Genomic DNA, 17110 nt, shown 5'->3' on the forward strand with positions numbered 1-17110 from the left:
TTCAGAAATAAAGTATTCTAATTATAGCATTGTCTTTTTTTTGTCTTAAGCCTCAATAATGGTCTTTTAAAAAATGTATTGTAAGATCTTAGTCCCTAAACTGTGAATATAACAGTCTGTCGTTTGACTAACAACACACACACTCCTGTGTTGGGAGTATTTACTCAAAGCAAAATCATCATCGTTGTAAAATAAATGATTTGCTTAATCTGAGATTGTGTACACAGCTGGTTATGAATGTGAAGCATTCTGACAAAAGCAGATGTGACCCCCTCTTAGCCTGCTCAACATGGAAATCTCAAAGAATTATCACTCACCAGTTTCAAAAATGAATTAACTATTTCGGAGGAAAGAAATTCATAATTTAGAGTTATTGCTCGAGTCTTGAATTGCTCTCTATAAAGGTTTAAGAAGTTAATGTAAGTTTGTGTTATCTACTGTTGATTTATTCGTTTATTTCATTAATTTAACAGGGAAAAAGACTCAGAAACTAAGACCTCGGTTATCTTCTTTTGAACCACTGAAAAGTGGTAATTTATGCTTTATTTCATAACAGATGTCGTCCTGATGCAATGCACAGAACGACTGACACAACATGATATGTACTATGTTTGACTCATAAAGCGCAGCCCAAAAAGATGCGTAAATTGTCATTATGCAAATGAAAACTGTGTTCACTCTTAAATGAACTTGAGGAAATGAGAGTAGATGCAAATACTGAAAGATAAGAGCATGAAAACTAATTGTTCATCTTAACGTGCTTTACAATTAAGGCACCATTAGAGTGCAATATGATTATTCTAAATGGTGGTCCTATTCGTCACTTTAACCCTAGAACTGCAATTTAAATCTCAATTTTCATAATTCTCTCCATAACAAACAAAAATAGCGTATTTGTACAAAGCCCGATGAGTACTGATGATCCTTACCTTCTTCTTCCACAAATAATTTTTCTCCAAACTTGAAAAAGCAGGTTCCTAACAGCAAACGGTCCCGCTTGCAGAACAGAAGTGTTGAGAAGAAGAGAAGCCTGAGTGGGTGCTGGACAGCGGCTTGCCTCCACACACACTTGATCAAGGAGCTTTGGAGACGGCTTTCCTTTGAAAGTAATCATTATAATTCAACATGAAGAAAGAAAAGGGCAGCAGCAGCTGGCCTGGTAAAGGGCTGTAATGCAAATGGCCAGGGAGTGTGAGGGTGCAGCGACAAGGTTAGGATGCAGAAAAACAAAGAAACCTGTAACATCAGACCAGCGTTAAGGCGGAACATCACACGCACGAGCTCAAAGACATCCCTATAAATTGGGAGTGGACTGATTGGTTGCTCGGGGAAAGAAAAGGAACTGGGCGCTTTCAATGCAAAAAGGAAAATAAAAGGTCAGTTGAACATGTCATTGAAGCTCCGTGGTTCAAAGGCCTTGGCAGAGGCTCTTATCTCCTCCGCCACAACAGCCTGGCTGGACAACCGTGGCCTTTCTAAAAAATCGGGTTCTGAATTAATCAAGCCAAGTGCAAAGTCTCTTCAGATGTAACCCAACAAATGTATACATTTCCCTTTAATGTTCAGGCCTGTTGAAGAGCATCATTGTTTGGGTAACCCCCCAACTCACAAATAACACTGCAGATACTTTAAATTGTTATGTTTTTCTTCTATGCTTACATTTAAGACAGCGAAAGCTCAGTTTTTGTTCTTGTTTTCGGTCTTTCCATCTGGCATCGGGACAAACCCACAAAGCCGAAAGCTTGCTGCCTCAGCAGCTCAGTACGTGAATGTTGCTGTGCTGGAGAAAACCTTTGTGGCAAACGGCAGCACTGGACACATAACTGAATGCAAAAGCAATAACTATGGTATGACACATGGCCGGGTCTAAAACAATAATCAATTAATTGCAAATGATAGGGATGCGAAAAAACAACAACAGGTACAACAAGTAATTTCCCCAATATTCATTTTGTTGTTTGAATGAACTGGATTTAAAATGTTTGTTTTCATGGAAGGAGCCTCTGTCTGTGTGCACGTCTGTCCTTCCAGTTTCTGGACGACCGCTCATCCGATCGACTCAACCCGTGGCGGGTCTGTTGCAGTGTCGAAAACAGGTTTGTTGTGTTCATGCACACTGAAGCACGAGCCCACACTTTAAATACAGCACCAATGCAGCTCCGAGTGTTTGGATCACAACCCGAGTCCTCGTTTTTCAGAGGTCACCATCCATTTACAACGAGAGGATCAGAGGACCTTGAAGTCACTGCTGGCTAGAGGCCAACAGGGCTGCTAAAGAAGATAAGGGAGGACAATCGCAGCTACAGTTTAGGATCTAGAGAGGGTTATACCAGGCCACTGAACGAAGTGTCACATTTGGATTTTACTAGAAACTACATGAACAATTCTGATCTGAGCACATATTTCACAGGATGACGCCATAAGATACTGGACAGGAGACATCGGCAGACGATCACGTCAGACATTCAGAAGGCTTAACAGCCAATGGACAATTCGTACTTGAAGGACTTGAGCGTCAGCATTTTGAGTCTTAATCCACTGGCGACAGTGGCTTTGATGTTCAATGCAAACTATTTTGCTAATTCAACAAACAACTCACTTGAAGAAACTTCTCAAAGTAATAGAAAGGGAAAGAAAAAGAGTGATTTGCAGCCACAGCTATTTGAAAGGCAGCTGTGATGTTTGCTGGTGAGCATTGATTGTTTACCGCGGACACAAAATGACAACTATCTTCATGAATGAATAATGAAGTCTGAATTATGTAACTCCATCTCACAGCAGCGGCGTTGATTTCAGTGTGTGACTTGATTTGTGAGTAGAAAGCAACAAGAGATGGTGATGATCGAGTGGTGAACTTTAATAAGTTTCTCTCAAAACATCTGACTTCCCACCTCCCCAGCAGTGCTTCAAATAATGATGTTATTATGATCTTGATCGGGGAAAAGGAGCTTCTCCTTTCTGGTGAATGGAACAACAAAGCTGAGTCATCTGGCTTCGGAGGTAACGGGTAAAATTCTCAATAGCAACACCCACTTTTAAATTAAATTATTAGATTTTTTCAACGTCTCCTATGTTCATAGGCAGACAGTTTTCAAATTGAGTTATCTGGGGGGGGGGGGGGGTAAAGAGTGCATTCACTTTAAGTTGTAGGTGGAAAAGCGTTGGTTCAGGGGGTTCTCTGGTGACTTCATCCACTCCTTCTTCAACTGTTGCTTCAGCTGCGACAGCCTCATGTTCGGGTTCTCCTGTTTTAGGCGAGGCATGTTAGCCTCCTCAAAGGCAGCAAATGCTGCTTTCATCCTCCGCTCCGGGTGGTGGTCCACGTCCTCAGGCCCCGCGCTAGAGGACGGAATGATGGCGCGTTAACATTCACAAGGCACCATTGTTGTTTTATAGGCCTAAAGAAACTTAATTCAAATCAGCATCAGACAAATCACAAGGACAACAGGATGTCACACACACACAGTACAAGTGGTACCTGAGCACACAGATGGCATCTTCTATTGTTCTGGCTTCCACGGCTCCTTCCTCAAGTATAATTTTGTTCACGTTCTCTTCCAGTGGGATCTCCAGATGGCTCTTTTCTGTGGGAAGAAATTGTATTTGATGGTAAAACAAATGTACCGATTTGATCCCCAACACAGCCAAAGCTGCGATTGCATCTCCACTCGTGTTGTCTTTATTCTAACCACTTCTGTCGTCAACTTAAACCCAGAATTGACCTTTTGGCTGGAGCTCCTGCTCCTGCTGTTGCTGTAGTTCGTTCTGAAGCACCTCCTCGATCTGGGCACGAGTCACTTTTCCTCCAGGTCCAGCCTCCCGCAGGGCTCTGCCTTTTATGCTCAAACTCTCCTCATCCAGAAGTCGCTGGTTTTCCTTTTTCCTGTCCAAAAGCTCGAGCCTCTTCTTCTCCTTGTCATCCTGCAAAGTCCGAAAGCTGTCTCATCAGACTTTGGTTTCGTAAAAAAACACATAAAGTAGTTTGGCCACTCAATGTATTATGACACATGCAGTCACTGAACTATTCTTGAAGCCCAAGTAAAGCAGCACGAGTATGAAATTTCCCAAATGTGAACATCACACGGAAGAGAGCGCTCACCTTTCTCTGCCCTTTTTTGAGAACAAGTTTGTCGGTTTCTTGCCACAGAGCATCCTCTTCCTGTTGCTTCTTGTGGGCGTCTGCCACCGCCTTGACCTCGGCCTTACGGGCTTTGGCTGTGGCCGCCTTGGAGTTCTCGCCCTGGAACTTCTTTGGCATCCCAACAGCTCCTCTTCAGCTGAGAGGAGGAGAGACAAGAGACCAATGAGAGTTTGTCTCGCAAGATAGTCTTCAAGGCTGATTTTAATACAGATATAGCCAGTTTAACATTACAATTATTCAGAACCCTTTCCTACAGATTTATTTCTGTCAAAGACTTTTCTTTTTAGTGTTCATCACCTACATGTTGTATAAACTGTGATGGTTCAACATGCAGTATTTATGTTGAGTAGTGTGCAGCAGCTCTTTTTTGATAATTAACGTTAGATGAATAGGTAACGTCAGTTAGTCCAACGTTTGCTATATCATTTTGGTTTAACCTGTTAATAAAGTAGCAAAACGGAAGCCAGTTATTAGCTGATTGTTCTTGTTAACGGTAGATGACTGTTTTACTGCACAGTGTAACGTTAGCTAACGTTAGTTAGCCATAACTAGCTGATGTTAGCCTGATACACAAGACTGCTTTGCTTGTCAAAAAACCGGTCATTCCCTATTTCAATTTTACCAAAATGTAGCGGAGAGCATAGTGACCACAACACACAAAGCATACACACGGTTTCATACCAGTATGAGAATATAAACAGGTCGCAAGTAGACGACTGTTGGCTGTTATTTCGAAGAGGCATCCGCCGCCTCTGAAACCAGGGCGCACTCTGATGACGTCGCGTCTCCTATTGTTGTCATATCGTAAAAAAAAAAAAAAAATATATATATATATATATATATATATATATATATATATATATATATACACATACATTTTTTCTGGTAATGAGAAAGACAAATTGTTTGAAAATGTTCTCTAAAACGTCACACAACACGTTGAATTATAATTTTTTTTAAATACAACTAAAAGTCCCAAATGATGTGAGGAGATAGTGTAAAAGGTGTAGTTCTATGGGCTTAATGAAGTCTTTCAAGTTTATAACACTGTCCTTTAAATTCCTCTTTAGCTTTTGGATAAATACTATACAAGTGTGCCACGTGTTACATTTTTATCGAAATGTCAAGAAATGTGAATTTCATCCAATTAAGTACATTCATTTTAGGGAAATGTAACAAGGCATTATTATTGCCAAAGATTTTAAACCACAGCCTAGAGACAGCGTAGCATGTATTTAAAATGAACCTCTCTATTAGTGTACTGTACACATTTCCTCAGCACTCACTCTACAATTGTCCTCATTATCCTTCATACTTAGGCAGTCACTTTATTCTTTTTCCATTTCTGATTTATGTTCTTCCTCTGTCAGGAATTTCCATCCATATATTCAGTACGTAAAACAGTATAAAATTAATAGTTTACAGTTTATCAAAGTAAAACAGAGTTAGAAGTACAGTGTTGTCTTCTTAAATGGAGTTTAAATGGACACAATTTAAATACTCAGTCTCAGTATCTGACTGATTGACTCTTTGGACAATAACATTTTATGCTGCTGTCACACTTGAATCAAGGGACACAGAAGAGATATTAAATTGTAAATATTTTATTATGGTAAAATGGTAACATTATGGTAACAGTTTACACAAATATAAAAAAGGAACTATATTGATGTCATGTTGCAAAATGACATGATGGAACATAATAATTAGTGCATATCTCTCAGAAGTAATTCGATGGTTTAATCTGAGCGACACAGAAACAGCTGGAGCTCATCTGTATTCTTTCAGAAGTCATTGTCACTCTCCTCCAGCAAAGTTGGTCTCATGCCCCCCTTGGAAGGGCGGGCACCCCTGGACACTGGGCCCTCCAGACTGTCATCCTCCAAATCTTTGCTCTCCTCCTCCTCGCCTTCATCTTCCTCGTCATCCTCGTCCACATCAATCTCGCTGTCTTCAGTCTGAAACAGCAGGCAGGCAGGTACACAGAATAACTATTTCAGTGTTCAGAGTCCACTCAATGATTACAACACAGAATGTGGAACTACAACAGGGATGGACACACTCTCATTCTAACGAAACATTGAACCAGGTAACGTCTCACAAAAACGGATCTAATCATGGAATCAACTCTTGGGCTGTAATGACACCATGGCCAGTCCAGAACCGATTTGATGAAAATCATTGAACTGGGACATCCACCTGGAGCTAGATAACTACACAGACCAGATAAACAATTGACCTCATTTGAAGGAAAAATCTCTTCCAACTGTTAAAAACATCTGCACCTATGCTCATAAACTATACTGGCCAAAATGCATCGTAGAAAAGACCAATTCCTGCACCAGTGGAGAGAAATGCATTGAAGCAATACTTCCTCTCTCTCCAGTTAGTCTGTCTTCCTTTCTTTTCCTCTTCCTTATTTAGATAACTAACACAGGTGATGAGGTTTGTACTGCTTATGTGAGTAAAAAATAGTCCATGTCAAAATCATTTTAGCAGGTCTGTAAGCTCAAAGCGCACTTCTCCCGTACGAACACTCCTGACATGGAGGACTATGCCATGAAAGTGATGAGGATCCATTCCTTGTCCTGTGTAAAAAAAATCCCTACCGTCAGATAATTCGGGAATAGATTTTTCCTTTAAAAACACAGAGGAACAAGGAGTGAACTAGATCCCAGTCCTGCACAAACCTTTCCTTTCCGTTGTTTTTTGGCACGAGGGACTAACTTTCTGGACACAGCTAAAGAGGGCTTTTAAAATATAAGTGAATGAAAGTCAAAGGTAAAAGATGGAACAGAGTACAAGATTTAAACCCAAAGGGGATGTGAAACTGATCAGAGCTGGTGGTGCACAGGGTAGTTGGCTAACAATGAAGGAGAGACAGCACAGAGAATGCCATCTAGGGCCACTGGGAGAAAACTCAGCAAAAACCTCTTCAAAATTAAAAGATACTCTCTACATAAGGTTTAACTTAAGACGAAAAAACAAGGAATATTGTATTGATTTTGCTTTGACAATACGAACCTCATCACTATCACCGCCCTGCATGTTCCCGGTGAATCGAGCTCCTCTTCCTGTAGTGCAAAAAGGGGGTAACACAGATCATGTTTGATGATCAGTTTTGATAGATAAAGCATTTCATAGAAAGCAGAACGTTGTGGAGAAAATTTTGTCTTCGCATTTTTTTTCCCCAAGCAACTAATGGGGGATCATAAAAAGGACTGTTTCTTGTTCGTGTACCTGCCATGATGCCGTTTCGTGCGGGCCGTGGCTTAGAAGGTCGACACTCTTCCATGTCGCTGTCTGAACCGTCGTCCTCTGGAACGTCCATGTCAGAATCCTCATCTTTCACTGCAGAAAACAAGTGTGTGAGATCATACAAAGGGTTGAGATTATGTGACTACTGCTTTGCTTTAACGGTCTGTAATTGGTTGTCTCACAGGAGCTCCTCGTCAGATCCCTCTCCTCCTCCTCCCTCAGTACGTCCTGCATCATCCTGAGTGTGTTTTCAGCCTCCTGTAGTGGAAAGAAAAGCACAATCTATATGGACATGCATTTACAGTATATCGTGCTTTTCTAGTATTCTGACCGCTCAAAGCCTTTTCACTACATGCCGACATTCACCCAGTCACATACACATTTGTACACTGATGGCAGAGGCGGCCATACAAGGTGCCAAAGGATCTCATCTAATGCTCATTCACAGACACTCACACACCGATGCCACAGCCTTCGGTAGAAATTGGGGGTTCAGTATCTTGCCCAAGGACAATTCAACATGCAGACTGGAGAAGCCGGGGATCAAACTGCCGGTTAGTGGACGACCCGCTCTACACCCTGAGCCACAGCCACATATAGACAGCATAAAGAGGGCCGTCTCTATTCTCCTCCATCCACGCCATGAGTTCCTCTCATTTATGTTTATGAACAATATGGTCTTATTTATCATCATTACAGGCCATGAAATTATTATTATAGCTCTTACAAGAGGTCACTCTCCTTTCAATTATGCTCTGTGGTTTAAGCAAGTACAAAATATGAGATCAGACAGACAGACACACACCTCAAACCTATCCTGCTCCATTTTATGGTATTCATCCAGCTGAGACTCCAGGTAGCAGAGGTTCCTGAACTTCTCCACATAGGTTTCATATTGCTTCTGCAGATCTTCCTCAATCTTTTTATATTCATCCATGAAGGCCGGCCTAAAAAAAAAAAGTCAGTGACCAACAAAAAACAAGCACTTACGGCACATGTGTCAAACTCAAGGCCCGCGGGCCACATCCGGCCCGTGAATGAATTATCTTTGGCCCGCATGATAAAATCTATTTACTATTAGAGCTGGCCCGCCGGTATATCGCACGCACCACCATAATACTACAAATCCCACAATGCACTGCCCGTGTGGCGGCACGTCAATCGCGGGCCCGCGAACGCGCGCCTCACAGTCTGTATTACATACCACTTGTGTCAACTTTCAACGATCCCTCGCCCCAAAAAATGGCTCAACGAAATGTGGAATTTGAAAACAGGAGTTTTCAAGACAGGTGGGAGGCACAGTATATGTTCGCGGATGTAAAGGGCAAAGCTGTGTGTCTTCTGTGCGGAGACAGTGTGGCTGTCATGAAAGAATACAACATAAGAAGACACTATGAAACACCAAGACAGATACAAGCATCTGGACACGACACAAAGGCTACAGAAGGAAAGAAGTTAAAAAGAAGTCTGGTGTCACAGCAGGCTATGTCCACTAAAGCCAAATCACAAAGCGAGGCTGCTGTTAAGGCCAGTTTTATTGTGGCAGCAGAGGTTGCAAAATCAGCCCGGCCCTTCACCCAGGGGGAATTTGTCAAAAACTGCATGATTAAAGTTTGCGACGCCGTGTGCCCAGAAAAAAGGCAAGCATTTTAAAATGTGAGCCTAAGCCGAAACACCGTTGCTGACCGTGTGCGTCACCTTGCTGCCAATCTCCAACAACAGCTTGTGGGAAAGGGAAAAGATTTCATCGCATACTCCCTTGCTGCGGACGAGAGCACAGACACTTCTGATACTGCCCAGCTGTCAATTTTCATCCGTGGAGTGGACTCAAGCCTGTGCGTAACAGAAGAGTTTTTGGGATTACACCCAATGCATGGCAGAACTACAGGGAAAGATCTCTTTGAAGAGGTGTCCAGATGTGTGGATGAAATGGGGCTGCCGTGGGATAAACTTGTGGGACTGACAACAGATGGAGCGCCTGCGATGTGCGGTCAGAAGAGTGGATTGGTGGGGAGGATCCGAGAAAAGATGGAGGAAAACGTCACAAGTGAGTTGACAGCTTATCACTGCATCATCCACCAAGAGTCGTTGTGTGGCAAAGCCTTGAAAATGGAACATGTGATGAGCATCATAACATTAGCGGTAAACTTTATCAGAGCCAAAGGTTTAAATCACCACCAGTTCAAGTCTTTTCTGGAGGAGTTAAGTACAGAATATGGTGACTTGCCCTGTCACACAGAGGTGCGATGGCTAAGCCAGGGAAAGGTGCTGGAAAGATTTTTCCAGTTGGGTGAGGAGATCTGTGAGTTCATGGAAAGCAAAGGGAAAGACACAACAGAGCTCCGAAATAAAATGTTTCTGTGTGAAGCGGCGTTTCTGTGTGACATCACGAGCCACCTGAATGCGCTCAACCTGCAGCTTCAGGGGCGGGGCCGTGTCATCACTGACATGTACGCTACAGTGAGGGCTTTTAAAGCCAAGCTGCGCCTGTGGGAGACGCAGATGCTGCAGGAAAACTTGAGCCATTTTCCGCACTGCCAAACAATGAAAGAGCAGGTCGCTGCCTTCCCAACAACACAGTTTGCTGAAAAACTCGGCATACTTGGTGCTGACTTCACGCGGCGATTTGCCGATTTTGAAGCCCAAAAAAGCATGTTTGAACTGCTCAGTAATCCATTTGCAGCTGACGTGGAAAACGCACCATCAAACCTCCAAATGGAGCTGATTGAGCTCCAATCTAATGACACACTGAAGGCAAAATATGAGTCTGTGGGCGCTGCAGAGTGTCCACGTTTCAGCCCCGACACAATGCCCCAGCTGCGCTCCCAGGCTGCTCAAACGCTGTCTATGTTTGGCAGCACATACTTGTGTGAACAACTGTTCTCTTTGATGAAGACAAACAAAAGTTCACACAGGACTCGTCTTACTGATGAGCACCTTCACTCAATCCTGAGGATTTCCTCAGCTCAGAGCCTGACCCCAGACATTGATGAACTTGTATCCAAGATGAGACACCAAGTGTCTGGCTCAGACCAGTGAGCATCACAGCAGCAAACGGTGCTTTGACGCATTTTCAGTTTTGAATGCAGTTTCATTTTTGCATTTTTTTTTCTCTTGCTACTACAGAACATTTGATTTTTCTTTGAAGTAAATTATCTTTGGCTGTTTGCCTGTAGAATATGTTTTTACTTTAAATGACTGCAGATAGAGCCATAAGCAATTAATGAAACTGATTTTATTACTTTTATTTTTATTTATTTATGAACTATTTATTCTTTTTATTTCATAATTAATGTTGTTTTATAGGCAATACTCTATAGGCCTTGTTAGTTCCAGGTTCAATATGTGCACTAAGGTTCTTTCAATAAGTTTTCAATAAACGTTGAACCCGTCTGGCCCTTGACTTGTAGCAATTTTTTAATTTCGGCCCACTGTGTATTTGAGTTTGACACCCCTGACTTATGGGATGAGCACACATTTACTTGTCAGTCAAAGTTGTATTTAAAGATTTGGTGTAAGTCGAAGACAGAAAATTGGCTAAAAGCTAAACGTTCGAGCAAAGAGTACAAATAATTCAACCACAAAAGAAAGTAGCTCACATTCATTCTATGTTTTGTTTGAATTTGCCAAAGGCACCGGGGAATCATTGCTGTCATTGAGCATGTCTGCTAGCTATCAGGGTAGTGAACTGACCTGATACTCTGCAGTGTCTGGAGCCTCTTCCGACTCCTCTCCTGCTCCTGCGTCTTCTTTTCTATCTTAGCGTCCAGACTGGTTTCATCAGAAACAACGTTGCTCAGCATGTCTTTCGTCTTCGCCACACTTTCCTTGACAATGAACACAAAAGGCATGTCGGCAGATTCAGTGCCTTTTCATAGTTAAAAGCTTTGTGGATTGTCAGGATGAATGCATACCAAAACCTCCTTGATGGCAGCTCTCAGGGCCTTATCAGTCTCATTGATCTCCAGAGGTCTGGCGATGGACGCAGTTCTCATTTCCTGTGGCAACATTGAAAACATAGACAGCAGAGTCATCACCTGCATCACGTTCACTGACAAAACAAAGCCCCATCATGCTACCAGCCTCATCAGCACTCACCGAGGAATAGCTTAGGGTTCAACAGTTACTTGATGAATGAAGAGAAACAGCCACATTGTCATGTATTGTGAGGACTCGAGATCAAGGTAAATGCAAACCAGCATGTGTATCTGTTATCATCCGTTTTCCCTCACCCTTAGGTTCACTTCTTTTCCCAGTAAATCATACAGAGATGCTCCTTTAGATGTGACCTCAGATGCCAGCTGCCGAGCTGCTTTGAGATCGGAAATCTAGAGTGAAGCGAGAGTGAGAGCTAATCAGCGACACAAGGTTTTCTCTTCCACTCTGGATTTGACAACAGAAAAATAAAAAATGGAATAGAAGGAAATATAAATAGCATGAGGGTATTAAGTCAAACATATAATTCTGGCTGTTTTATTGGGAGAGTCTACATGCATGTGGGTCAGACTTACAGTGACCAACTGTGCAAGTCAGGTGTTTCAATGAAAAAGTGAATAAAAACCAACGTAATTGCAGGGAACGTTCACATCTGCTAACTTTTGGACAATATATCCTATTCTCTGTTGTAGTTTCCAAACACTGACTTAACTAAAAAGGATTACAGATACACTAACATACACACATATGGAGATACATATGCCAACATTGTGTGAATATTGCATCTCACCCGGGAGCCGAGGTCGAACTTGAACTTGCTGTTGTCCTCCTCGGTTCTGTCTCCCAGCGCCATCTGCTTGGTCTTCATAGCGCTGTATAGCACTGAAGTGATCTTCAGCATCTCTTTCACTGCGTAGCCATCAGCCTGGTAGAGGCGCTTGGTGTTCAACTTGATGTGAGCCTTTGTTGCCTGAAACCAAGTGAGACAGCGTTTAAGACAGACTGATAAACAACAAGCTAAGAGTAATCTGTGCAGTCTGTAAGAAGTCAAGAAAGTACATTACCATAAACTGGGCCACAGCCTTGATGAAGAATATTCTGTCTGACTCTGTATCAACATCAGTGGGAATATCCATCTGAGGCTCATATCTACAGTGTAAAGGAGACAGAGAGGGACAGAGGGAAAAAGATAAAGAGCCAAATGTATCACAGTATCCATGCACACATGATGTCAATACGTAGTTTTAGCTGATCAAATTAAAAACAAGACATCCGTTCCAAACAGTGGGCATGCAGAACACAAAACGTGGAGTACAAGTAAATGACATACAGAGATGTGTTTTCAGAGTTAGAAAATGTATGAACTACATTGAACTAAAAAGTGACTTGGGAAGTTCCACATATTGCAAAGTACAACTTTGAATTGAATTAATGCAAAATAGTGTGCAAAATGATGGAAAACAAAGATGATTAAGTGGTTACTTCTTGATGGATCAGTAGTGTGTAGTTTAAAGATGATTAAGTGGTTACTTCTTGATGGATCAGTAGTGTGTAGTTTAAAGATGATTAAGTGGTTACTTCTTGATGGATCAGTAGTGTGTAGTTTAAAGATGATTAAGTGGTTACTTCTTGATGGATCAGTAGTGTGTAGTTTAAAGATGATTAAGTGGTTACTTCTTGATGGATCAGTAGTGTGTAGTTTAAAGATGATTAAGTGGTTACTTCTTGATGGATCAGTCGTGTGTAGTTTTAGCATACCTCTTCACAAGCCATATTAGGATTTCTGCCACTAAAGTGAAGTTTGGTGTTCTGAAGTTTTCCATGGATATCAACCGATGATAGCCCAAGGCCCTCATCATTTCTGTGAAATCTGTCAAAATCAAATTCAACTCCAGTTACCAACGCAAGTGCAGACATAAAGCACAGATTTTCAGCAAAGTGCTATAATGTTAACTGCATTCAATCACTTACTTCTTAAGTCTCTGAAGGACATTTTAAAAGCCCCGTGAAGCACAATATGCACTGGTTCCTCCTCTAGCAGCAAAGGAGAGAGGATGCGGGGTTATTTACAGTCAACCTTAAGTTACTGACTCTGCGTATCCGTTTGTTAGACTTCGATAAGGATCGAGGGCGTCGTAGTTGTGCTGACCAGACCGGTAAGTCCTCCGAGACACATTTTTGATTTAGCTAACGGTATAGAACGCTAAATACATCTGACACGACTAGACTACAGATAGACTTTATTTCAGACTTGGGGTCCATACAGACAGCTACATAAAAAGACAGACACAAACAATAAAAGTACATAGGCCTAGCAATGCCTTACAAAGAGACAGCTGTACCAATGTCGCCACAGCTGGGACTGGTAGCGTGTGGTGCTAAACCTTATGTTGGTTAAAACAAGTATGATCCCATTTACAGAGTCATTCAGTCTACAGATGAATTTGTACATGAGATTTCTTAAAACTGTTTGGAAAGTGTTGACTCGTGCAGCCACAAACATTTCACGAGCACTACTCCATCTCGGTCTCTTTAAAAGTATTCTCATGGCGTCATTGTACGCGACTTGAAGTCTCTGTAAACTCTTTTTTTGTAGTTTGACCACAAGTGTGCAGTGTAGAGTGGAGTACAATATGCTCTGAACAGAGACATCTTCACTCCATCTGTACACAGACCAAACTTGCGTGAGAGACTGTTTGCTTGTGCATAAATCATACCCTGACCCCAGAGGCTAGCTTGTGGCTAGATGCTAACGTTAGCAAAGAGCTAAAGCTTGGTGTCGCTGGTTGTTCACTGCGGGTCAGCCTGTAAACTAGAGATTCAACTTCTGAAATATCTGATGTGTTTCCGGGCCTGATGATGGAGTTGTTACCTGTCGTTGTTGTATCTGAGGTAGGTGGCCATTCGCCTCCACTATTGATGGTCGCTATGGAAACATATTCTTGTTCGATTTTTTTCTTCTTCGTCTTCTTCTTCTTCTTCTTCTTCTATGATGTTTTACGGCAGTAAGCGTTCACAATGTTGCATTACTGCCACCCTTAGGTTTCAGCCTCTCTCGGTATGCTCAGTCCAGTCCAGTCGTCCTGGAAAAACTAAATAACCACTTCCTCCCTTGAGCACTGTGTCCACATATACTTATACACATAAACATATACATTTGCATTTACATATACACATAAACATATACATATATATACGTTGTCCTCTAGCCCCACCCTTTTCCATAGTTTAGACAAGGAATTATGACACAAACTGTTTGTCATAATTCCTTGTCTTTTCTGTGTAAGTGTCCTGCACGATATAAGACTGTGCTCATTGCTTCATGACGTAGATCGTAGACTTAATGAATGTATATTCTGGTTCTACTGAAGTCAACGTGGTCCAAAAGACAACATATTATCTGCTTTATTTACAGTGGCATCAGGAGCATTTGCATATTATTACTCATGCTGATTTGGGTATAGGGAGAAGTAAATTGACTTTAATTGACTAAATGGATTTCCCAAGCGTGCAATGAAAATATGATTTTATATATCTTCTTTTGGTCCAGCACACAGTTTACACGGTGTCTGCACATGCTTATTGATGTTCCTTTTTTGTTTTCAATAAAGACCAACAAAAAAAGATGTTGGTATTTAGTTGTGATAAAGTTTGTTGTAAAGCCACTTCCCAAAGTAGTCAAACATACACAGAAATTGTGAATTATAGAATTTATAGAAAGGACAGAAATAGGGAGATGACCTAGAGATTGAGAATAATTTCCATGGTTTTAGGTGAAAATAAGTATTAGTAATAATAATAATGAGGACAACAAACAACAACTATAATCATAAACATAATTATTAATATAGCAATAATAATAACCACAGTAGTAATAATAATATGTATAATAACACATAGAAGAAGAATTATTGTAATAATAATGATATAGACAGTGGTGGAAGGTGACTACATACATTTATTCAAGAATCAAGTATAGTTCTACATAGTACTAGTACTTTAGTACAACTTTAATGTACTTATACTTGAGTTCTTTCATATTAAGACTTTGATACTTACAAATACATTAAAATGAATCCCGCCTTGACAACAAACAGCTGTTTATGAGTATTTCTGCTTTTGATACTTTTAAGCAGTGTTGGAATAAGTATTATAAGAATACTCTGTTACAAGTAAAAGTCCTGCATTCAAAACTTTATTGAAGTAAAAGTACAAAAGCATTAGCATCAGAAATATACTTAAAGCACTAAAAAGGGTACTCATTATGTAGAATGGTCATATTTGAGAATGATAAATGTTAATTTATTGGATTATAACTATTGATGCATTAATCTGTAAATCGCATTACTATTTTTGCAACTCATTTTAATTACTTTATTAGTTTTATTACATTTTGTTTTTATAACCTGTCTCTGGAAAGTGTAGACAAATGTAGTTAACGTAACAGTATTTGCCTCCAAAATGCAGTAGAAGTAACATAACATGGAAATACTCAAGTGAAGTACAAGTACCTCAAAGTGTATTTAAGAACAGGCCTACTAAATGCACATCCCACCACTGCTTAAAATAGCATGTTGCTTATATTTCTGTACTTTTAATTCACTTTTACTTTGCACACATTAACTTTTTTACCACTTTCTCACACTGGCACAGAGCTGCAGGGTGTCCGGTAATGGTGCAGTAATACGTGTGGGCGCAGGGAGGCGACACCTCCCAGTCTGCGCCACGTAAGCCTTTCATATCTGTGGGCTGCACTCCTGACGCAGAGCATGATGGAGCAAACTGGTGAGCCACCTCACAACAACAACGCGACTGGAAATGAACCTCCTGCCTGCGGCCTCCACAGTAAACGCCTTAAACAGCTGGAGAATGCCGCCCTGCAAACCACTTTAATATCACAGATGGAGACGGAATCCGGAGCGGACGCCGGGAGGTGCACGGAGCAGCAGCCCGGGGAGGACGAGCAGTCGAACGGCTTGTCCTTGAACCACCAGTCGGCCCCTCCGCAGCTCCGCGCGGACACCGAGGCGGATGATGTGGATTCGGATGGAACTGTTGCCAATGAGCGGGTCGAAGAGGAAAGGACCCTGACGGACCATTTAAACAAACGGCTGCTCTCCTCGTTTCTGGAGAAGCTTAACGAAAGGGACCTGGCGCTTCCCGGTGTTCAGCGCCTGGACTGTGCAGTAGCGGACGAGGACTCTAACAGGGCCGCAGATGAGTGGTGAGGCACCGGGCTGGTTGAAGAGCAGCAGAGGCAACGTGGAGGTGTTTTGAGGGATTCAGGACCAATGTGCACGGAAGCACAATCCCACAACAATAAAGAAATGATTTCAGTGAGATCTACCGATTCATTCTGGAAGATGGAGTGTCTGGAAATGTTGTGCTTACTTTTGTATTATGAGGATGAGTGAACGATTAAGAAAATGCAATAAATGACCACCATGTGATGTGAAGCGCTTTTGTACTTATTGGTTACATGTATATGGCAGCCATAATGGACGTGTGGCAGCCATGTGTGTGCATTTCAATTTTGAAGTGACATTCTATCATCAGCAGGTGTCAGTATGCACCAAAATATAGCCGAATGTAGCACACCTTAATACCAGGATAGCTTCTTATGAAGGGCCTTAAAATGAGAACTGAAATTGAGAGACTAAATTAAGATACAGACTATCCTACTTCACTAAAAGTATGGTTATTTTCCAAAAATATAAGATAATATGAAGCACCTAAAGCTCAAGTTACTTTCTTTAAGCCTAAATCTACAACTTA

General features: G+C 41.5%; 3 protein-coding genes across 4 annotated transcripts; 1 reads left to right on the plus strand and 2 right to left on the minus strand.

Annotated features, from left to right (window-relative positions):
- Positions 1–2842: 2842 nt before the first annotated feature.
- Positions 2843–4909, minus strand: ccdc124 (coiled-coil domain containing 124). The gene is made up of 5 exons (XM_079266961.1): positions 4823–4909; positions 4100–4277; positions 3723–3921; positions 3479–3584; positions 2843–3339 (listed from the first exon to the last, which is right to left on the minus strand). The coding sequence occupies exons 2-5, from the start codon at positions 4256–4258 to the stop codon at positions 3135–3137; spliced, it is 669 nt and encodes a 222-aa protein (XP_079123087.1). The 5' UTR covers positions 4259–4277; positions 4823–4909; the 3' UTR covers positions 2843–3134.
- Positions 4910–5729: 820 nt separating this feature from the next.
- On the minus strand, positions 5730–14317 carry cluap1 (clusterin associated protein 1). Of its 2 annotated transcripts, none has more exons than XM_079266562.1 (13): positions 14208–14317; positions 13307–13369; positions 13094–13205; positions 12400–12484; positions 12126–12305; positions 11632–11727; positions 11314–11397; positions 11093–11226; positions 8205–8346; positions 7582–7657; positions 7382–7492; positions 7166–7211; positions 5730–6099 (listed from the first exon to the last, which is right to left on the minus strand). In XM_079266562.1, the coding sequence occupies exons 2-13, from the start codon at positions 13326–13328 to the stop codon at positions 5964–5966; spliced, it is 1224 nt and encodes a 407-aa protein (XP_079122688.1). In that variant the 5' UTR covers positions 13329–13369; positions 14208–14317; the 3' UTR covers positions 5730–5963. The 2 variants fall into 2 exon arrangements, with proteins under 2 accessions (XP_079122688.1, XP_079122687.1); XM_079266561.1 differs by having other exon boundaries at positions 7166–7215.
- Positions 13454–16791, plus strand: LOC306775973 (uncharacterized protein). The gene is made up of 2 exons (XM_079266563.1): positions 13454–13491; positions 15989–16791. Exon 2 carries the CDS (start codon positions 16105–16107, stop codon positions 16561–16563), a length of 459 nt encoding a protein of 152 aa, XP_079122689.1. The 5' UTR covers positions 13454–13491; positions 15989–16104; the 3' UTR covers positions 16564–16791.
- The last annotated feature ends 319 nt before the right edge of the window (positions 16792–17110 follow it).

Source organism: Melanostigma gelatinosum, assembly GCF_949748355.1.
Source record: "Melanostigma gelatinosum genome assembly, chromosome: 4".
In the NCBI taxonomy this organism is placed as follows: Eukaryota; Metazoa; Chordata; class Actinopteri; order Perciformes; family Zoarcidae; genus Melanostigma; species Melanostigma gelatinosum.